This window comes from Grus americana, chromosome 39 (genome assembly GCF_028858705.1).
Source record: "Grus americana isolate bGruAme1 chromosome 39, bGruAme1.mat, whole genome shotgun sequence".
In the NCBI taxonomy this organism is placed as follows: Eukaryota; Metazoa; Chordata; class Aves; order Gruiformes; family Gruidae; genus Grus; species Grus americana.
Genome location: NC_072890.1, coordinates 250,047 through 266,967, shown reverse-complemented (window position 1 = coordinate 266,967; position 16,921 = coordinate 250,047). Strand labels below are relative to the sequence as shown.

The 16,921-nt window shown below is 66.2% G+C and overlaps 1 protein-coding gene across 1 annotated transcript; it reads right to left on the bottom strand.

Annotated features, from left to right (window-relative positions):
- Nucleotides 1-66: 66 nt before the first annotated feature.
- LOC129198994 (eukaryotic translation initiation factor 3 subunit C-like) lies at nucleotides 67-16,784 on the bottom strand. Its single transcript, XM_054808687.1, has 20 exons — nucleotides 16,703-16,784; nucleotides 16,063-16,175; nucleotides 14,779-14,844; nucleotides 14,507-14,696; nucleotides 13,718-13,843; nucleotides 12,156-12,207; nucleotides 11,962-12,080; nucleotides 11,737-11,870; nucleotides 11,497-11,644; nucleotides 11,302-11,405; nucleotides 9,685-9,826; nucleotides 8,227-8,352; nucleotides 7,174-7,267; nucleotides 3,985-4,394; nucleotides 1,158-1,521; nucleotides 898-1,057; nucleotides 743-808; nucleotides 548-635; nucleotides 305-467; nucleotides 67-195 (listed from the first exon to the last, which is right to left on the bottom strand). Exons 2-20 carry the CDS (start codon nucleotides 16,158-16,160, stop codon nucleotides 110-112), a joined length of 2,736 nt encoding a protein of 911 aa, XP_054664662.1. The 5' UTR covers nucleotides 16,161-16,175; nucleotides 16,703-16,784; the 3' UTR covers nucleotides 67-109.
- Between the last annotated feature and the right edge of the window lie 137 nt (nucleotides 16,785-16,921).

Here is a 16,921-nt window from a genome sequence, read left to right as displayed (position 1 = left end):
CGTTAACCCGGCCCCCCCCCCCCACTTCGCCGCGGGTCAACGCTCCCCCGTAACGAAGCGAGTCGGTGGCGAGCGGATGATTTATTACATCATCGCGGCGGGGCGGGGCTCAGTAGTTGGAGCCGCGTTCTTGTTGGCGGTAACCGCCGCGACGCAAGTAGCCGCCGTCTCCTTTGCGGTAGCCATCTTTCTGATCTGCGGGGGCAGGGGACGAAAGGGGGGGTGGGGTGAGATGTGGGGGGGGGGGGGGGCGGGGCTTTTTTTTGGGGGGGGGAGGGGATGGGGGGAAGGGGGCGTGGCCGACCTCGGAAGTAACCGCCGTAGGAACCTTGCTTGTGATCGAAGACGCGCTCGTTATTCTCGACGAGGTTCCCCAACTTCTCGGCCAATTGGAGCGCCAGGTTCTGTTGCGCCGTCGGTTCCGTCCGATGCATCATCACCGTCTGCGTCGGTTGGTCGAGAGACGCCTGGGGGGAGGGGGGGAGGTTTAAACCCCGCCCTCCCCCTTCGCGCCCCGCCCCGTTGCCCCGCCCGTCGCGGCGCTCACCATCAGCTCCTCGTTAATGATCATCTTGCTGATGATGCTGTGCACCGTCGGCAGGTCCAGCTCGAACATGTCCGCCAGGATCTCCATGCTGCGGCGGGGGGAAGGGGGAGGAGTCGGCCAAGCCCCTCCCCCCACCCCAAACCCCTCCCCCCACCCCAAGCCCCTCCCCCCACCCCCTCAAGCCCCGCCCCTCACCTGATGGAGTCGTAGACGCTGCTGTAGGTGAAGAGATACGTCCGCAGCGATTCCTCCTGGATCTTCCTGGGGGACGCGGGATGGAAGGGGCGGGGTCAACGCTTGACCCCACCCCCCCTCTTGACCCCACCCCCCTTTTCTACGTCTCCGCCCACCTGACCAACATGGCGCGGACTTTATCGGCCTCGGGGAAGAGGTCCCACACCTTCCCGTTCATCTTCTCGTTGACCACGAAGCGATGGCAGGTTCGCCAATCGCCCATCTTCATCGCCTTGGAAGCGGCCACCACGTGTTCCCTCATGGATTCCGGTGGCCCTACGGGGAGAAGAAGAATCGCTTAGAGGAGGGGGTGGAGAAGAAAATTTTGGGTCAACCGAGGAGAAAAAAAAAAAAAAGAGGTCCCCCCGCCCCACACCGAGAAGAGGTTGTCTCTCCCCGACGCGCAACTGGTGGTGGAACTGCTTGCTGATCATCCTCCGTCGGGCGTCGAACTCGTGGGCCGCCATGTAGGGGATCTCCAACAACATGGCGGCCACCAAGTAGACGCATTCCAAGAGCTCCAAGTTGACGTGCATGTGGAACGGGACCTGACGTCTCTTCTCCACCTTCTCCTGTTCCGGATTACGTTCTTGAAGGCTTCGTAGGAGAAGACCTTGACCTAGAAGTTCCTTGGCGCGACCGGAGGATTGGATGTCCAACAGGGCGTTGTGGGCGTCTTTGATCAGACCCTCGCGGAAAGCGCAGATGCCGAGTTGGACCATGGTGCGGTTGTAAAGGATCTGGAGGAGGAGGGAGGGGTCAGTGGGTGGGTGAGTGGGTGGGGGGGGCCTCGGAGGTGGAGACATCGTGGGAACCCCGTGGAGGTGACGGTGGAGGACTCGGGGGGGCAGAGGAACCCCATGGAGATGGTCCTGGAGGACTTGGAACCCCATGGAGATGGCGGTGGAGGAGTTGGGAGGCAGAGGAACCCCATGGAGATGGTCCTGGAGGACTTGGAACCCCATGGAGATGGTGGTGGAGGAGTTGGAACCCCATGGAGATGGCCCTAGAGGACTTGGGAGGCAGAGGAACCCCATGGAGATGGTCCTGGAGGACTTGGAACCCCATGGAGATGGCGGTGGAGGAGTTGGGAGGCAGAGGAACCCCATGGAGATGGCGGTGGAGGAGTTGCAACCCCATGGAGATGGCCCTAGAGGACTTGGGAGGAAGAGGAACCCCATGGAGATGGTCCTGGAGGAACTGGAACCCCATGGAGATAGACATGGAGACCTTGGGGGTCTCCATAACCCCATGGAAATGGTCCTGGAGAACTTGAAGAACCCCATGGACATGGCGATGGAAGACTTGGGGGTCACCAGAAACCCATGGAGATGGTTCTGGAGCACTTGGAACCCCATAGTGATGGTGCTGGAGGACTTGGGGGGGTCGCAAGAACACCATGGAAATGGCCCTGGAGGATTTGTGGGGCAGAGGAACCCCATGGAGATGGACTTGGGGGGCAGAGGAACCCCATGGAGACAGAGAATTTGGGGGGCAGAGGAACCCCATGGAGATGGACTTGGGGGGTCACCAGAACCCCATGGAGATGGAGCACTTGGGGGTCACCAGAACTGCATGGAGATGGTCCTGGAGGACTTGTGGGGCAGGGGAACCCCATAGAGATGGACTTGGGGGTCACCAGAACCGTACAGAGATGGTCTTGGAGGACTTGGGGGGGTCACCAGAACCCTACGGAGATGGAGATGGAGCACTTGGGGGTCACCAGAACCCCACGGAGATGCAGATGGAGCACTTGGGGGTCACCAGAACCCTACGGAGATGGTCCTGGAGGACTTGTGGGGCAGAAGAACCCCATGGAGATGGACTTCGGGGGTCACCAGAACCGTACAGAGATGGTCTTGGAGGACTTGGGGGGGTCACCAGAACCCTACGGAGATGGAGATGGAGCACTTGGGGGTCACCAGAACCCCACGGAGATGCAGATGGAGCACTTGTGGGGCAGGGGAACCCCATGGAGATGGACTTGGCAGTCAGCAGAACCCCATAGATGTGGTCCTGGAGCACTTGGGGGTCACCAGAACCCCACAGAGATGGTTCTGGAGAACTTGTGGGGCAGGGGAACCCCATGGAGATGGACTTGGGGGTCACCAGAACCCTACAGAGATGGTCTTGGAGGACTTGTGGGGCAGAGGAACCCCATAGAGATGGACTTGGGGGTCACCAGAACCCTACGGAGATGCAGACGGAGCACTTGGGGGTCACCAGAACCCCACGGAGATGGGGCTGGAGGACTTGTGGGGCAGAGGAACCCCATGGAGATGGGGCTGGAGCACTTGGGGGTCACCAGAACCCCATGGAGATGGCCTTGGGGGTCACCAGAACCCTACGGAGATGCAGATGGAGCGCTTGGGGGTCACCAGAACCCCACAGAGATGGTCTTGGAGGACTTGTGGGGCAGAGGAACCCCATGGAGATGGACTTGGGGGTCACCAGAACCCTACGGAGATGCAGACGGAGCACTTGGGGGTCACCAGAACCCCACGGAGATGGGGCTGGAGGACTTGTGGGGCAGAGGAACCCCATGGAGATGGGGCTGGAGCACTTGGGGGTCACCAGAACCCCATGGAGATGGCCTTGGGGGTCACCAGAACCCTACGGAGATGCAGATGGAGCACTTGGGGGTCACCAGAACCCCACGGAGATGGGGCTGGAGGACTTGTGGGGCAGAGGAACCCCATGGAGATGGGGCTGGAGCACTTGGGGGTCACCAGAACCCCACAGAGATGGTCCTGGAGAACTTGTGGGGCAGGGGAACCCCATGGAGATGGACTTGGGGGTCACCAGAACCCCACGGAGATGCAGATGGAGCACTTGGGGGTCACCAGAACCCTACAGAGATGGTCCTGGAGGACTTGTGGGGCAGAAGAACCCCATGGAGATGGACTTGGGGGTCACCATAGCCCCACAGAGATGGAGATGGAGCACTTGGGGGTCACCAGAACCCCATGGAGATGCAGACGGAGCACTTGGGGGTCACCAGAACCCCACAGTGATGGAGATGGAGCACTTGTGGGGCAGAGGAACCCCATGGAGATGGGGCTGGAGCACTTGGGGGTCACCAGAAGCCCACGGAGATGCAGACGGAGCACTTGGGGGTCACCACAACCCCACGGAGCTACCTCCCCCATAGCACTTATGGGGCCGACAACCTCCCCCATCCCGTCGGTTTTGAGTTTCCTCACCTGGACGGGCGGATCGGCGTGTTGGATGTTATCCTGGAGGTGTGACATCAGCATGAGGTCACGGGCCTGGTACCAACGGCTGTGCAGGGCGTGGTGGTAGATGTGACAGAGGATGGCGCAGGTGCGGATGCGGTCGGTGCGGTCTTTGGCGTAGACGTATTTACACAACCGTTCCATCAGCGCCGCCGAATCTTCCTCTTCTTCTTCCTCCTGCCCGGCCCCGCCCCACACTTGGGGGTCACCAGCCCCACGGCGATGAGCCCGGTAATCGAATTTGTAGTAGGTGTGGAGGACGCGGCGGAGGTAGACGCGGCAGAGCTCTTCCGTCGTGCCTTTCTCCTGCAGGTAGCGCTGGAGGCGCGCGATGATGTCACAGACGCGCGATTCGTCCTTCAGGTGGTCGACGTATTCTGAGGGGGAGGGGGCGAGATGAGGGACTTAGGGGGCGGGGAGGGCGTTCTGCCCCACGGCGCGACCCATAAGTGAGCGTATTCCGTAAGGGCGTCACTTAGGGGGCAGGGAGGGCGTTCTGCCCCACAGCACGACCCATAAGCAGGTGGATTGCGGGGGGTGACACTTAGGGGTCAGGGGGTGCGCTCTGCCCCACGGCGTGACCCATAAGCGGTGAATGTATTCTCTGAGGGTGTCACTTAGGGGGCAGGGGGGGGTTCTGCCCCACGGCGCGACCCATAAGTGAGCGTATTCTGTAAGGGCGTCACTTAGGGGGCGGGGAGGGAGTTCTGCCCCACAGCGCGACCCATAAGTGGTCAACATTGTGTCGGGCTGTCACTTAGGGGGCAGGGAGGGCGTTCTGCCCCACGGCGCGACCCGTAAGCTGGCGGATTGCGGGGGGTGACACTTAGGGGTCAGAGGGTGCGCTCTGCCCCACGGCGCGACCCATAAGTAGTGAATGTATTCTCTGAGGGCGTCGCTTAGGGGGCAGGGGGGTGTTTTGCCCCACGGCGCGACCCATAAGTGAGCGTATTCCGTAAGGGTGTCACTTAGGGGTCAGGGAGGGCGTTCTGCCCCACAGCGCGACCCATAAGTGAGCGTATTCCGTAAGGGCGTCACTTAGGGGGCAGGAGGGTGCGCTCTGCCCCACGGCGCGACCCAGAAGTCATCAACATTGTGTCGGGCTGTCACTTAGGGGGCGGGGAGGGCGTTCTGCCCCACGGCGCGACCCATAAGTCATCAACATTGTGTCGGGCTGTCACTTAGGGGGCAGGGAGGGCGTTCTGCCCCACGGCGCGACCCATAAGCGGTGAATATATTCTCTGAGGGTGTCGCTTAGGGGGCAGGGGGGTGTTCTGCCCCACGGCGCGACCCATAAGTGAGCGTATTCCGTAAGGGCGTCACTTAGGGGGCAGGGAGGGCGTTCTGCCCCACGGCGCGACCCATAAGTCATCAACATTGTGTCGGGCTGTCACTTAGGGGGCGGGGAGGGCGCTCTGCCCCACGGCGCGACCCATAAGTCATCAACATTGTGTCGGGCTGTCACTTAGGGGGCAAGGAGGGTGTTCTGCCCCATGGCGCGACCCATAAGTCATCAACATTGTGTCGGGCTGTCACTTAGGGGTCAGAGGGTGCGCTCTGCCCCATGGCGCGACCCAGAAGTCATCAACATTGTGTCGGGCTGTCACTTAGGGGGCGGGGAGGGCGCTCTGCCCCACGGCGCGACCCATAAGCGGTGAATGTATTCTCTGAGGGCATCGCTTAGGGGGCAGGGGGGTGTTCTGCCCCACGGCGCGACCCATAAGTGAGCGTATTCCGTAAGGGCGTCACTTAGGGGGCAGGGAGGGCGTTCTGCCCCACGGCGCGACCCAGAAGTCATCAACATTGTGTCGGGCTGTCACTTAGGGGGCGGGGAGGGCGTTCTGCCCCACGGCACGACCCATAAGCAGGTGGATTGCGGGGGGTGACACTTAGGGGTCAGGGGGTGCGCTCTGCCCCACGGCGTGACCCATAAGCGGTGAATGTATTCTCTGAGAGTGTCACTTAGGGGGCAGGGGGGTGTTTTGCCCCACAGCGCGACCCATAAGTGAGCGTATTCCATAAGGGCGTCACTTAGGGGGCAGGGAGGGCGTTCTGCCCCACGGCGCGACCCATAAGTCATCAACATTGTGTCGGGCTGTCACTTAGGGGGCAGGGAGGGCGTTGTGCCCCATGGCGCGACCCAGAAGTCATCAACATTGTGTCGGGCTGTCACTTAGGGAGCAGGGAGGGCGTTCTGCCCCATGGCGCGACCCATAAGTCATCAACATTGTGTCGGGCTGTCACTTAGGGGGCAAGGAGGGCGTTCTGCCCCACGGCGCAACCCGTAAGCGGGCGGATTGCGGGGGGTGACACTTAGGGGTCAGAGGGTGCGCTCTGCCCCACGGCACGACCCATAAGTGAGCGTATTCCGTAAGGGTGTCACTTAGGGGGCAGGGAGGGCGTTCTGCCCCACGGCACGACCCATAAGCAGGTGGATTGCGGGGGGTGACACTTAGGGGTCAGGGGGTGCGCTCTGCCCCACGGCGCGACCCATAAGTAGTGAATGTATTCTCTGAGGGCGTCGCTTAGGGGGCAGGGGGGGGTTCTGCCCCACGGCGCGACCCATAAGTCATCAACATTGTGTCAGGCTGTCACTTAGGGGGCAGGGGGTGCGCTCTGCCCCATGGTGTGACCCATAAGCGGTCGACATATTCTGTGGGGCCGTCACTTAGGGGTCAGGGGTGCTCTCTGCCCCACGGCGCGACCCATAAGTGGTCAACATATTCTGTGGGGCCGTCACTTAGGGGTCGGGGGTGCTCTCTGCCCCACAGCGTGACCCATAAATGGTCAACATATTGTGTGGGGCCATCACTTAGGGGTCACGGGTGCTCTCTGCCCCACGGCGTGCCCCATAAGTGGTCGACATATTCTGTGGGGCCGTCACTTAGGGGTCAGGGGGTGCGCTCTGCCCCACGGTGTGCCCCATAAGTAGCCAACATATTGTGTGGGGCTGTCACTTAGGGGTCAGGGGTGCTCTCTGCCCCACGGCGTGCCCCATAAGTGGTTGACATATTCTGTGGGGCCATCATTTAGGGATCAGGGGGTGCGCTCTGCCCCACGGTGTGCCCCATAAGTAGCCAACATACTGTGTGGGGCTGTCACTTAGGGGTCAGGGGTGCTCTCTGCCCCACGGCGTGCCCCACAAGTGGGCGGTACCTTGGGAGTGGGGGTCGGTGTTCTGCATGATCTTGGTGAACTCCTCGTCCATGCGCTCCACCAGCGTCAGGATGCACCCGCGGACGCGGAAGGGCTGGGCGGGGCCGGGGGGGCGGGGCCAAAAGGGGTGGGGTCAAAAGGGGGCGGGGCCAGGCCAGACCCACAAGTGATCTCGCGGCTGCCCCATAACTGAGGGTCCCCCCCACCCCCAGCGCAAACGGCTCCTCAGACCCGAAACTGAGCCCCCTGACCCATAAGTGACCCCCCCAGCCCCCCAACTGCCCCCCAGCTCCCTCCTCCAGCCCCATAACTGCCCTCCCAGCCCCATAACTGCCCCTCCAGCCCCCCAACTGCCCCCCAGCTCCCCCCCTCAGCCCCCAACCACCCCCCAAAACCCCCCCAGCCCCATAACTGCCCCCTCCAGCCCCACAACTTCCCCCCTCCAGCCCCACAACTCCCTCCCAGCCCCATAAGTTCCCCCCCAGCCCCCCAACCACCCCCCATAACTCCCCCCCAGCCCCACAACTTCCCCCAACCGCCCCCCAAACTCCCCTCTCCAGCCCCATAACTCCGCCTCCAGCCCCATAAGTCCCCCCAGCCCCCCAACCACCCCCCCAAACTCCCCCCTCCACCCCATAACTCCCCCCCAGCCCCATAACTGCCCCTCCAGCCCCCCAACTGCCCCCCAACTCCCCCCTCAGCCCCCAACCACCCCCCAAACTCCCCCCTCCACCCCATAACTCCCCTCTCCAGCCCCCTAACTTCCCCCAACCACCCCCCAGCCCCCCAACTCCCCCCTCCAGCCCCATAACTCCCCCCCAGCCCCATAACTTCCACCCCCAACCACCCCCCCAGCCCCATAACTCCCTCCTCCACCCCCTAACTCCCCCCCAACCACCCCCCAAACTCCCCCCCAGCCCCATAACCCCCCTTTCCAGCCCCATAACTCCCCTCCAACCCCCCAAACTTCCCCCTCTCCACCCCATAACTCCCCCCCCCAGCCCCCCAACTCCCCCCCCCCCCCCTCCAGCCCCCCAAGCGCTGCCCCCCAACCTGCTCGGGGTTCGCCAGGTTCTCGGACTCCTCCAGCACGTTCTCGCCGATGAAAATCTCGGGGTGGGCGAAGAGAACGTCGAGCAGCTCCTCGATGCAGCCCAGGCACTTCTGCCACATCTCGGGCTGTGGGGCAGGGACAGCTCAGGTTCCGCCCCACATCCCCCTGCCCCACATCTACCCCCTGCCCCACATCCCCCCGCCCCACATCCCCTCCACCCCACATCCCCTCCACCCCACATCCCCCTGCCCCACATCCCCTCCACCCCACATCCCCTCCACCCCACATCCCCTCCACCCCACATCCCCCCGCCCCACATCCCCTCCCCCACATCCCCCTGCCCCACATCCCCTCCACCCCACATCCCCCCCCGCCCCACATCCCCCCCCGCCCCACATCTCCCCCGCCCCACATCCCCCCTGCCCCACATCCCCCCCCGTCCCACATCCCCTCCACCCCACATCCCCTCCCTGCCCCACATCCCCTCCACCCCACATCCCCCCGCCCCACATCTCCCCCCTGCCCCGCATCCCCTCCACCCCACATCCCCTCCACCCCACATCCCCTCCCTGCCCCACATCCCCCCTGCCCCACATCCCCTCCACCCCACATCCCCCCGCCCCACATTCCCCCGCCCCACATCCCCCCTGCCCCACATCCCCCCGCCCCACATTCCCCCGCCCCACATCCCCCCTGCCCCACATCCCCCCGCCCCACATTCCCCCGCCCCACATCCCCCCTGCCCCACATCCCCTCCACCCCACATCCCCTCCACCCCACATCCCCCCGCCCCACATCTCCCCGCTCCACATCCCCCCGCCCCACATCCCCTCCCCGCCCCACATCCCCCCGCCCCACATCCCCTCCACCCCACATCCCCCTGCCCCACATCTACCCCCTGCCCCACATCCCCCCGCCCCACATCTCCCCGCCCCACATCCCCCCGCCCCACATCCCCTCCACCCCACATCCCCCCGCCCCACATCCCCCCGCCCCACATCCCCTCCCCGCCCCACATCCCCCCGCCCCACATCCCCTCCACCCCACATCCCCCTGCCCCACATCTACCCCCTGCCCCACATCCCCCCGCCCCACATCCCCTCCGCCCCACATCCCCTCCACCCCACATTCCCCCTGCCCCACATCCCCCCGCCCCACATCCCCCCGCCCCACATCTACCCCCCGCCCCACATCCCCTCCGCCCCACATCCCCCTGCCCCACATCCCTCCCTGCCCCACATCCCCCCACCCCACATCCCCCTGCCCCACATCCCCTCCACCCCACATCTCCCCCCCGCCCCACATCCCCCTGCCCCACATCCCCTCCCACATCCCCTCCACCCCACATCCCCTCCCCCCCACATCCCCCCGCCCCACATCCCCTCCCACATCCCCCCGCCCCACATCCCCACCTGCCCCACATCCCCCCGCCCCACATCCCCCCGCCCCCCGCCGACCTTCATGTAGGTGGCCAGGTTGGGGTTGTAGTCGTAGAGCGAGGCGATGATGTTGAACTTGATCTTCACCTCCAGCGCCACCCCCAGCCCGTTCTCGTTGGCCACGGCCACCAGCAGCTGCAGCAGCTCGATCTGCGCCGCGCTATGGGGCACGGGGGGGCGATGTGTGGGGCAGACCCACGTGGTGCTCGGCCGTGACCCAGACCCACGGCGTGGAGCCACGGCACCCGGACCCACGGCACCCTGACCCACACGGTATGGACCCACAGCACCCAGACCCACGGCGTGGAGCCACAGCACCCGGACCCACGGCACCCTGACCCACGGCTCCCCGCCCCCCACCTCCCCACCCCCCACCTCCCTGCCCCATAGATCTCACCTCACTATTCCCCCCACCCCCCATCTCCCCCCCTGCCCCCCATCTCCCCACCCCATCTCCCTCCCCCCCATCTCCCCACCCCACTTCTCCCACCCCCACCTCCTGCCCCATAGATCCCACCCCATAACTCCCTGCCCCACATCTCCCCCCCACCTCCCCCCCACCTCCCCGCCCCCCCAGCTCCCTGCCCCCCCAGCTCCCTGCCCCACATCTCCTGCCCCATAGATCCCGCCCCATAACTCCCTGCCCCACATCTCCCACCCCCCACCCCCCCATCTCCCCACCCCCCACCTCCCTGCCCCCCACCTCCCTGCCCCATAAATCCCTCAACTCCCCACCCCCACCTCCCCCATCTCCCACCCCACACCTCCCCGCCCCCCACCTCCCTGCCCCATAGATCCCACCCCATAACTCCCTGCCCCACATCTCCCACCCCCCCATCTCCCCACCCCCCACCTCCCTGCCCCCCACCTCCCCGCCCACCTCCCCACCCCCCAGCTCCCTGCCCCACATCTCCCGCCCCACAGCTCCCTGCCCCACATCTCCCGCCCCACAGCTCCCGCCCCACAGCTCCTGCCCCATATCTCCCATCCCCCACCTCCCACCTCCCCACCCCCCACCTCTCTGCCCCACATCTCCCGCCCCCCCAGCTCTCTGCCCCCCAGCTCCCACCCCATAACTCCCTGCCCCACATCTTCCCCCCACCTCCCCACCCCATCTCCCCCCATCTCCCCACCCCCCACCTCCCTGCCCCCACCTCCCCCCCATCTCCCATCCCCCATCTCCCACCCCCATCTCCCTGCCCCCCATCTCCCCACCCCACTTCTCCCACCCCCCACCTCCTGCCCCATAGATCCCACCCCATAACTCCCTGCCCCACATCTCCCACCCCCCACCTCCCCACCCCCCAGCTCCCTGCCCCACAGCTCCCACCCCCCACCTCCCCACCCCCCACCCCCATCTCCCCACCCCCATCTCCCTGCCCCCCACCTCCCTGCCCCACTTCTCCCACCCCCCACCTCCCTGCCCCATAGATCCCACCCCATAACTCCCTGCCCCACATCTCCCACCCCTCACCTCCCCACCCCCCACCCCCATCTCCCCACCCCCATCTCCCTGCCCCCCACCTCCCTGCCCCACTTCTCCCACCCTCCACCTCCCCACCCCCCACCCCATCTCCTCCCCCACCCCCCCTCCCCCTCCCCCCTCCCCCCACCCCACCCCTCCCCCCCCCTCACCGATCCGTCCCCTTCTTCCCCCGCGCCTGCAGGATCTCGTTGAGCTTCTTCACCACCACGGCCGGGGTGATCTCCGTCCCCTTGGCGAACATCTTGGGCTTCTCCTACCGCGCCGACCCGCTCCGCTTAGACAAAGAAAGGGGGGGGGGAAACCCGCGCCCCACGGCGCGCCCCACGGCGCGCCCCACAACTCACCTTGACCAGCGGCACGCCGCCCTTCACCTTCTCCCACTCGCCGCCTTCGTTGTCCTCCTCTTCCTCCTCGTACCGGCGGCTCTTGCGGTCGTGTTTCTTCTTCGCTTTCTCCTCCCGTTTCTTCTCGCCCCCTTTTTTATCTTCGTCCCTACCGACAGCCCCATAACTTAGGGGGCGCGCGCCCAGCCCCACGGCGCTTTCCCTTCTCCCGCCCCACAAGTTATGGGGCGGGCCCCGTACTTTTTTAAGAACTTGGAAGCCAACGACGTGTATTTCCCCTCGTCCTCGTCCGATTCCGAATCCGACTCCGAATCGGACGAGCCCCAATCTTCCTCCTCGTCCGATTCCTCTTCCTCCTCCTCCTCTTCCTCCGCCTGCCGTGGGGCACGGCGAAACACTTAGGGGGCCTGCCCCACGTCAACCCGCCCCATAGCTCTGCCCCCCCCCCCCCCCATCCGTCTCCACCTCCGGTTTTTTCAGGTAACGAGCGCGGGAGTCGCCGCCGGCGTCTTTCTTCTTCAGGAAAACGGCGGCGCCGCCGACGTCGTCGTCCTCTTCCTCCTCCGAAGACGAAGAGCTGGAAGCTGTGGGGCGAAAAAGTGGGGCTGGAATCGGGATCCCTGCCCCACACCGGGTTCTTTCCGCCCCACGGCGCTCACCTGCCGAATCCCGGCTCCTCTTCTCCTCGTCCTCGTCCGACTGTTCGGGGTTCTGCCCGCCGACGCCGTGGGGCGGTGAGGGAATGGGGTCCCGGCTGCCCCACGGCGTGCCCCACGGCGTGCCCCACGGCGTGCCCCACTGAGCCCCCGCAGCCTGCTTTCTGCCCCATGGCCTGCCCCACAGCTTGCCTTCTGCCCCACGGCCTGCCCCACAGCTTGCCTCCTGCCCCACGGCCTGCCCAACATCTCGGCCCGTGCCCCACAGCCTGCCCCACAGCCCGGTCTCTGCCCCACAGCCTGCCCCACAGCTTGCCTTCTGCCCCACAGCCCGGCCTGTGCCCCACAGCCTGCCCCACATCCCGGCCTCTGCCCCACAGCCTGCCCCACAGCTTGCCTCCTGCCCCACGGCCTGCCCCACATCCCGGCCTGTGCCCCATGGCCTGCCCCACAGCCTGCCCCCTGCCCCACAGCTTGCCTTCTGCCCCACGGCCTGCCCCACATCCTGGTCTCTGCCCCATGGCCTGCCCCACATCTCATCCTGTACCCCACAGCCTGCCCCACATCTCGGCCTGTGCCCCACAGCCTGCCCCACATCCCATCCTCTGCCCCACAGCTTGCCTCCTGCCCCACGGCCTGCCCCACAGCCTGTCCCGTGCCCCACAGCCTGCCCCACAGCCTGCCTCCTACCCCACGGCCTGCCCCACATCCTGGTCTCTGCCCCACATCCTGTCCTGTGCCCCATAGCCTGCCCCACATCCTGGTCTCTGCCCCACAGCTTGCCTTCTACCCCACACCCTGCCCCACATCTCAGTCTCTGCCCCACACCCTGCCCCACACCTTCTCCTGCGCCCCACATCCCACCCACACACCGCCCCAGATCCTGCCCCACATCGTGCCCCGCACCTCACCCCACGCCCCGCCCCACACCCTCCTCTGCGCCCCACATCGCGCCTCACACCCCGCCCCGCTGCGCCCCTCTCTGTGCCCCGCTCTGCCCTGCACCCCGCCCCACACCTTCCCCTGCGCCCCACATCCCACCCACACACCGCCCCAGATCCTGCCCCACATGGCGCCCCACACCTCACCCCGCTCTGCCCCACACCCCGCCCCACACCTCACCCCACTCTGCCCCACGCCCTGCCCCACACTCTCCTCTGCGCCCCACATCGCACCTCGCATCCCGCCCAACATCCCGCCCCGCTGCGCCCCACCTTGTGCCCCGCTCTGCCCCACACCCCGCCCCACACCCCGCCCCACACCGCCCCACGCCCTGCCCCACACCTTCCCCTGTGCCCCACATCCCACCCACACGCCGCCCCAGATCCTGCCCCGCATGGCGCCCCACACCTCACCCCGCTCTGCCCCACACCCCGCCCCACACCTCACCCCACTCTGCCCCACGCCCCGCCCCACACCCTCCTCCGCGCCCCACATCGCACCTCGCACCCTGCCCAACATCCCGCCCCGCTTTGTGCCCCGCTCTGCCCCACGCCCTGCCCCACGCCCTGCCCCACGCCTCACCCCACCCCGCCCCACACCCCGCCCCACACCCCGCCCCACACCTGCTTGTAGCTGGCGATGTGCGCCTCGTAGTCGCGGTTGTACTTGCGGATCTTCTGGCGCAGGGTGCTCAGCGCCTTCGCGTTGTTCTTGTTCATCTTCTTCTTCCCCTCCTTGTCCTCCCACAGCTGGGGGGCAGCGCCGCCCTCAGCCCTGCCCCACGGCGCGACCCACGGCGCGACCCACAACCCGCCCCACACCCCGCCTTTGCGCCTGAATCGGGCCCCACCCCCTCTCCTTTCCCCCCCCTGGTTGTGCCCCACACCCTGCCCCACACCCTGCCCCCCACCCTGCCCCACACCCCGCCCCACATCCCCTTTTCTACCCAAATTGCGCTGCACCCCCTCTCCTTTCCCCCAAGTTGAGCCCCACATCATGCCCCACACCCCGCCCTGCCGTGCCCCACATCTCACTCCACATCCCACCCCACATCTCACCCCACATCTCACCCCACATCCCACCCCACATCTCACCCCACATCTCACCCCACATCTCACCCCACATCTCACTCCACATCCCACCCCACATCTCACCCCACATCTCACCCCACATCCCACCCCACATCTCACCCCACATCTTACCCCACATCCCACCCCACATCTCACCCCACATCTCACCCCACATCCCACCCCACATCTCACCCCACATCTCACCCCACACCTCACCCCACATCCCCTTTTCTACCCAAATCGTGCTGCACCCCCTCTCCTTTCCCCCAAATTGTGCCCCACCCCCCGCCCTGCCGCGCCCCACACCCCACCCCACACCCTGCCCCACACCCTGCCCCACACCTCGTTGAGATAATCCTCCAGGTCGGCCAGGATACGGACGTAGAAGCGGGGGACGCCCTCCTTGTCCACCACGCTCCGGGCTTTGCCGTAGGCGCGACCCAAAAGCTCGAATTCCTCGAGGCACTTGGTGACGTCGCGAATCTTCATCGCGTTCCGGATCGTTTTGATCAGGTTCGTCAACTCCTCGAAGCTACGGGGCGGGTTAGGGGGTCAGCCCCACGGCGGGCAGGGCCGAGCCCCACGGCGCGTGCCCCACGGCGCGAGTTTCTCACCGCTTGTCCTTGGCGCTGCGCACGATGCGTTTGGTGTCCTCCTCATCCTCGCTCAGCAAAATGGGTCTGGGGAGGGGGGGAAAAAAGGGGGGGGGGGAGGTGTGGGGCTGCCCCATAGCGAAGATGGAGGGGGGGGGGAAGAGGGGGCTGCCCCACGGCGAGACTCTGCCCCGCGGCATGTGGGGTGTTGCCCCATGGAAACGTTCTGCCCCAGAGCTGGAAATGGGGGTCTGCCCCATGGCTGGGTGCTGCCCCATAGCTGGGTGCTGCCCCACAGTGAGCGGAGTTCTGCCCCATGGCTGGGTGCTGCCCCATAGCTGGGTGCTGCCCCACAGTGAGCGGAGTTCTGCCCCACAGCGACATTCTGCCCTACAGCTCGGTTCTGCCCCATAGCTGCGTTCTGCCCCACGGCTCCGTTCTGCCCCACAGTGAGCAGGGGTGCTGCCCCATAGCTGGGTGCTGCCCCACAATCAGTGGGACTTCTGCCCCACAGCAACATTCTGCCCCATAGTTGGATTCTGCCCCACGGCCACGTTCTGCCCCACAGTGACTGGAGCTCTACCCCATAGCTGGGTCCTGCCCCACAGCTGGGTTCTGCCCCACAGCGTGACCCTGCCCCACACTGGGTAAACCTCTGCCCCATACCCTGGTTCTGCCCCACAGCTCTGCCCCACAACTGGGTTCTGCCCCACAGCTGTGTTCTGCCCCACAGTGACTGGACTGCTGCCCCATAGCTGGGTTCTGCCCCATAGCCGGATTCTGCCCCACAGCCACATTCTGCCCCACAGTGACTGAAAATCTGCCCCACAGCTGGGTTCTGCCCCACGGCGTGACCCTGCCCCACACCCTGGTTCTGCCCCACACCCTGGTTCTGCCCCACAGCTCTGCCCCACAACTGGGTTCTGCCCCACGGCCTGGTTCTGCCCCACGGCTCGGTTCTGCCCCACAGCTGAGTTCTGCCCCACGATGCGGCCCTGCCCCACACTGGGTAAACCTCTGCCCCACAGCCTGGTTCTGCCCCACAGCTCCACCCCATGGCCTGGTTCTGCCCCACAGCTCTGCCCCACAACTGGGTTCTGCCCCACAGCCTGGTTCTGCCCCACAGCTCTGCCCCACAACTGGGTTCTGCCCCACGGCTGAGTTCTGCCCCACGGTGCGGCCCTGCCCCACGGTGCGGCCCTGCCCCACACTGGGTAAAGCTCTGCCCCATAGCCTGGTTCTGCCCCACAGCTCGGTTCTGCCCCACAGCTCTGCCCCACGGCGCGGCCCTGCCCCACATCTCACTTGCTGTAGTTGCCCCCCACGGGTTTGGTCACCAGTTCGTCCCCCGACACGGACGATTCCGATTCGCTGTCGGAGCCGGTGGTGAAGAAACGCGACATGGCGGCGGCGTGGGGCTGGGGGGGCACATGGGGGTCAGACCCACGGCGAGGCTCTGCCCCATAGCACGGCTCTTCCCCATAGCACGGCTCTGCCCCATAGCGATTCTCTGCACCCCCTCCCCTGCCCCACACATTCCCCAGCCCCACAGAGCTCCCGGCCCCACAGATTCCTCCCCCCCAGATCCGCCTGCCCCACAGATCCCCTCCCCCCACACCTCCCCGGCCCCACAGCTCCATTCCCCCCCACGACTCATCCCGCCCCACAGATCCCCCCCGCCCCATAGATTCCCCGAGCCCCACAGATTCACCCCCCCCAAATCCACCCGCCCCCCCAGCTCTGCCCCACAGACTCCTCCCCCCAACCCCACAGAGCCCCTCCCCCACACCCCCCAGCCCCACAGATCCCCCCTCCCCCACGCCCTGCCCCACAGATCCCCTCCCCCCCCAGCCCCACAGAGCCCCTCCCCCACACCCCCGAGCCCCACAGATCCCCCCCCAGCCCCACACCCTGCCCCACAGATCCCCCCCTCCCCCCCACGCACGCGGCAGCGTCTTCCCGGAGCCTGAAGCTGACGGCGTCTGCGCGCGGAAGTGACGTCACGGCCACGCCCTTTCCGCTCGCACGCCCCTCCCCCACCACCCCCTTCCCCCCCCCGCGCGGGGGCCGATGGGAAACGGAGTCCGGGGCCACGCCCCGCCCCCAGGGTCAGACGGGGTCAAAGGGTTTTATTGGCGCCGTGGGGCAGGGTGTGGGGCACAGG

Coding starts and splice junctions, on each gene's coding strand:
- LOC129198994 (XM_054808687.1), bottom strand. CDS start 16,160: ATGTCGCGTTTCTTCACCACCGGCTCCGACAGCGAATCGGAATCGTCC. Junction 1,522..3,984: donor ACGCCGATCCGCCCGTCCAG/GTGAGGAAACTC, acceptor CTCCTCCTCCAG/ATCCTTTACAACCGCACCAT. Junction 1,058..1,157: donor GGAGAGACAACCTCTTCTCG/GTGTGGGGCGGG, acceptor TTCTCCCCGTAG/GGCCACCGGAATCCATGAGG.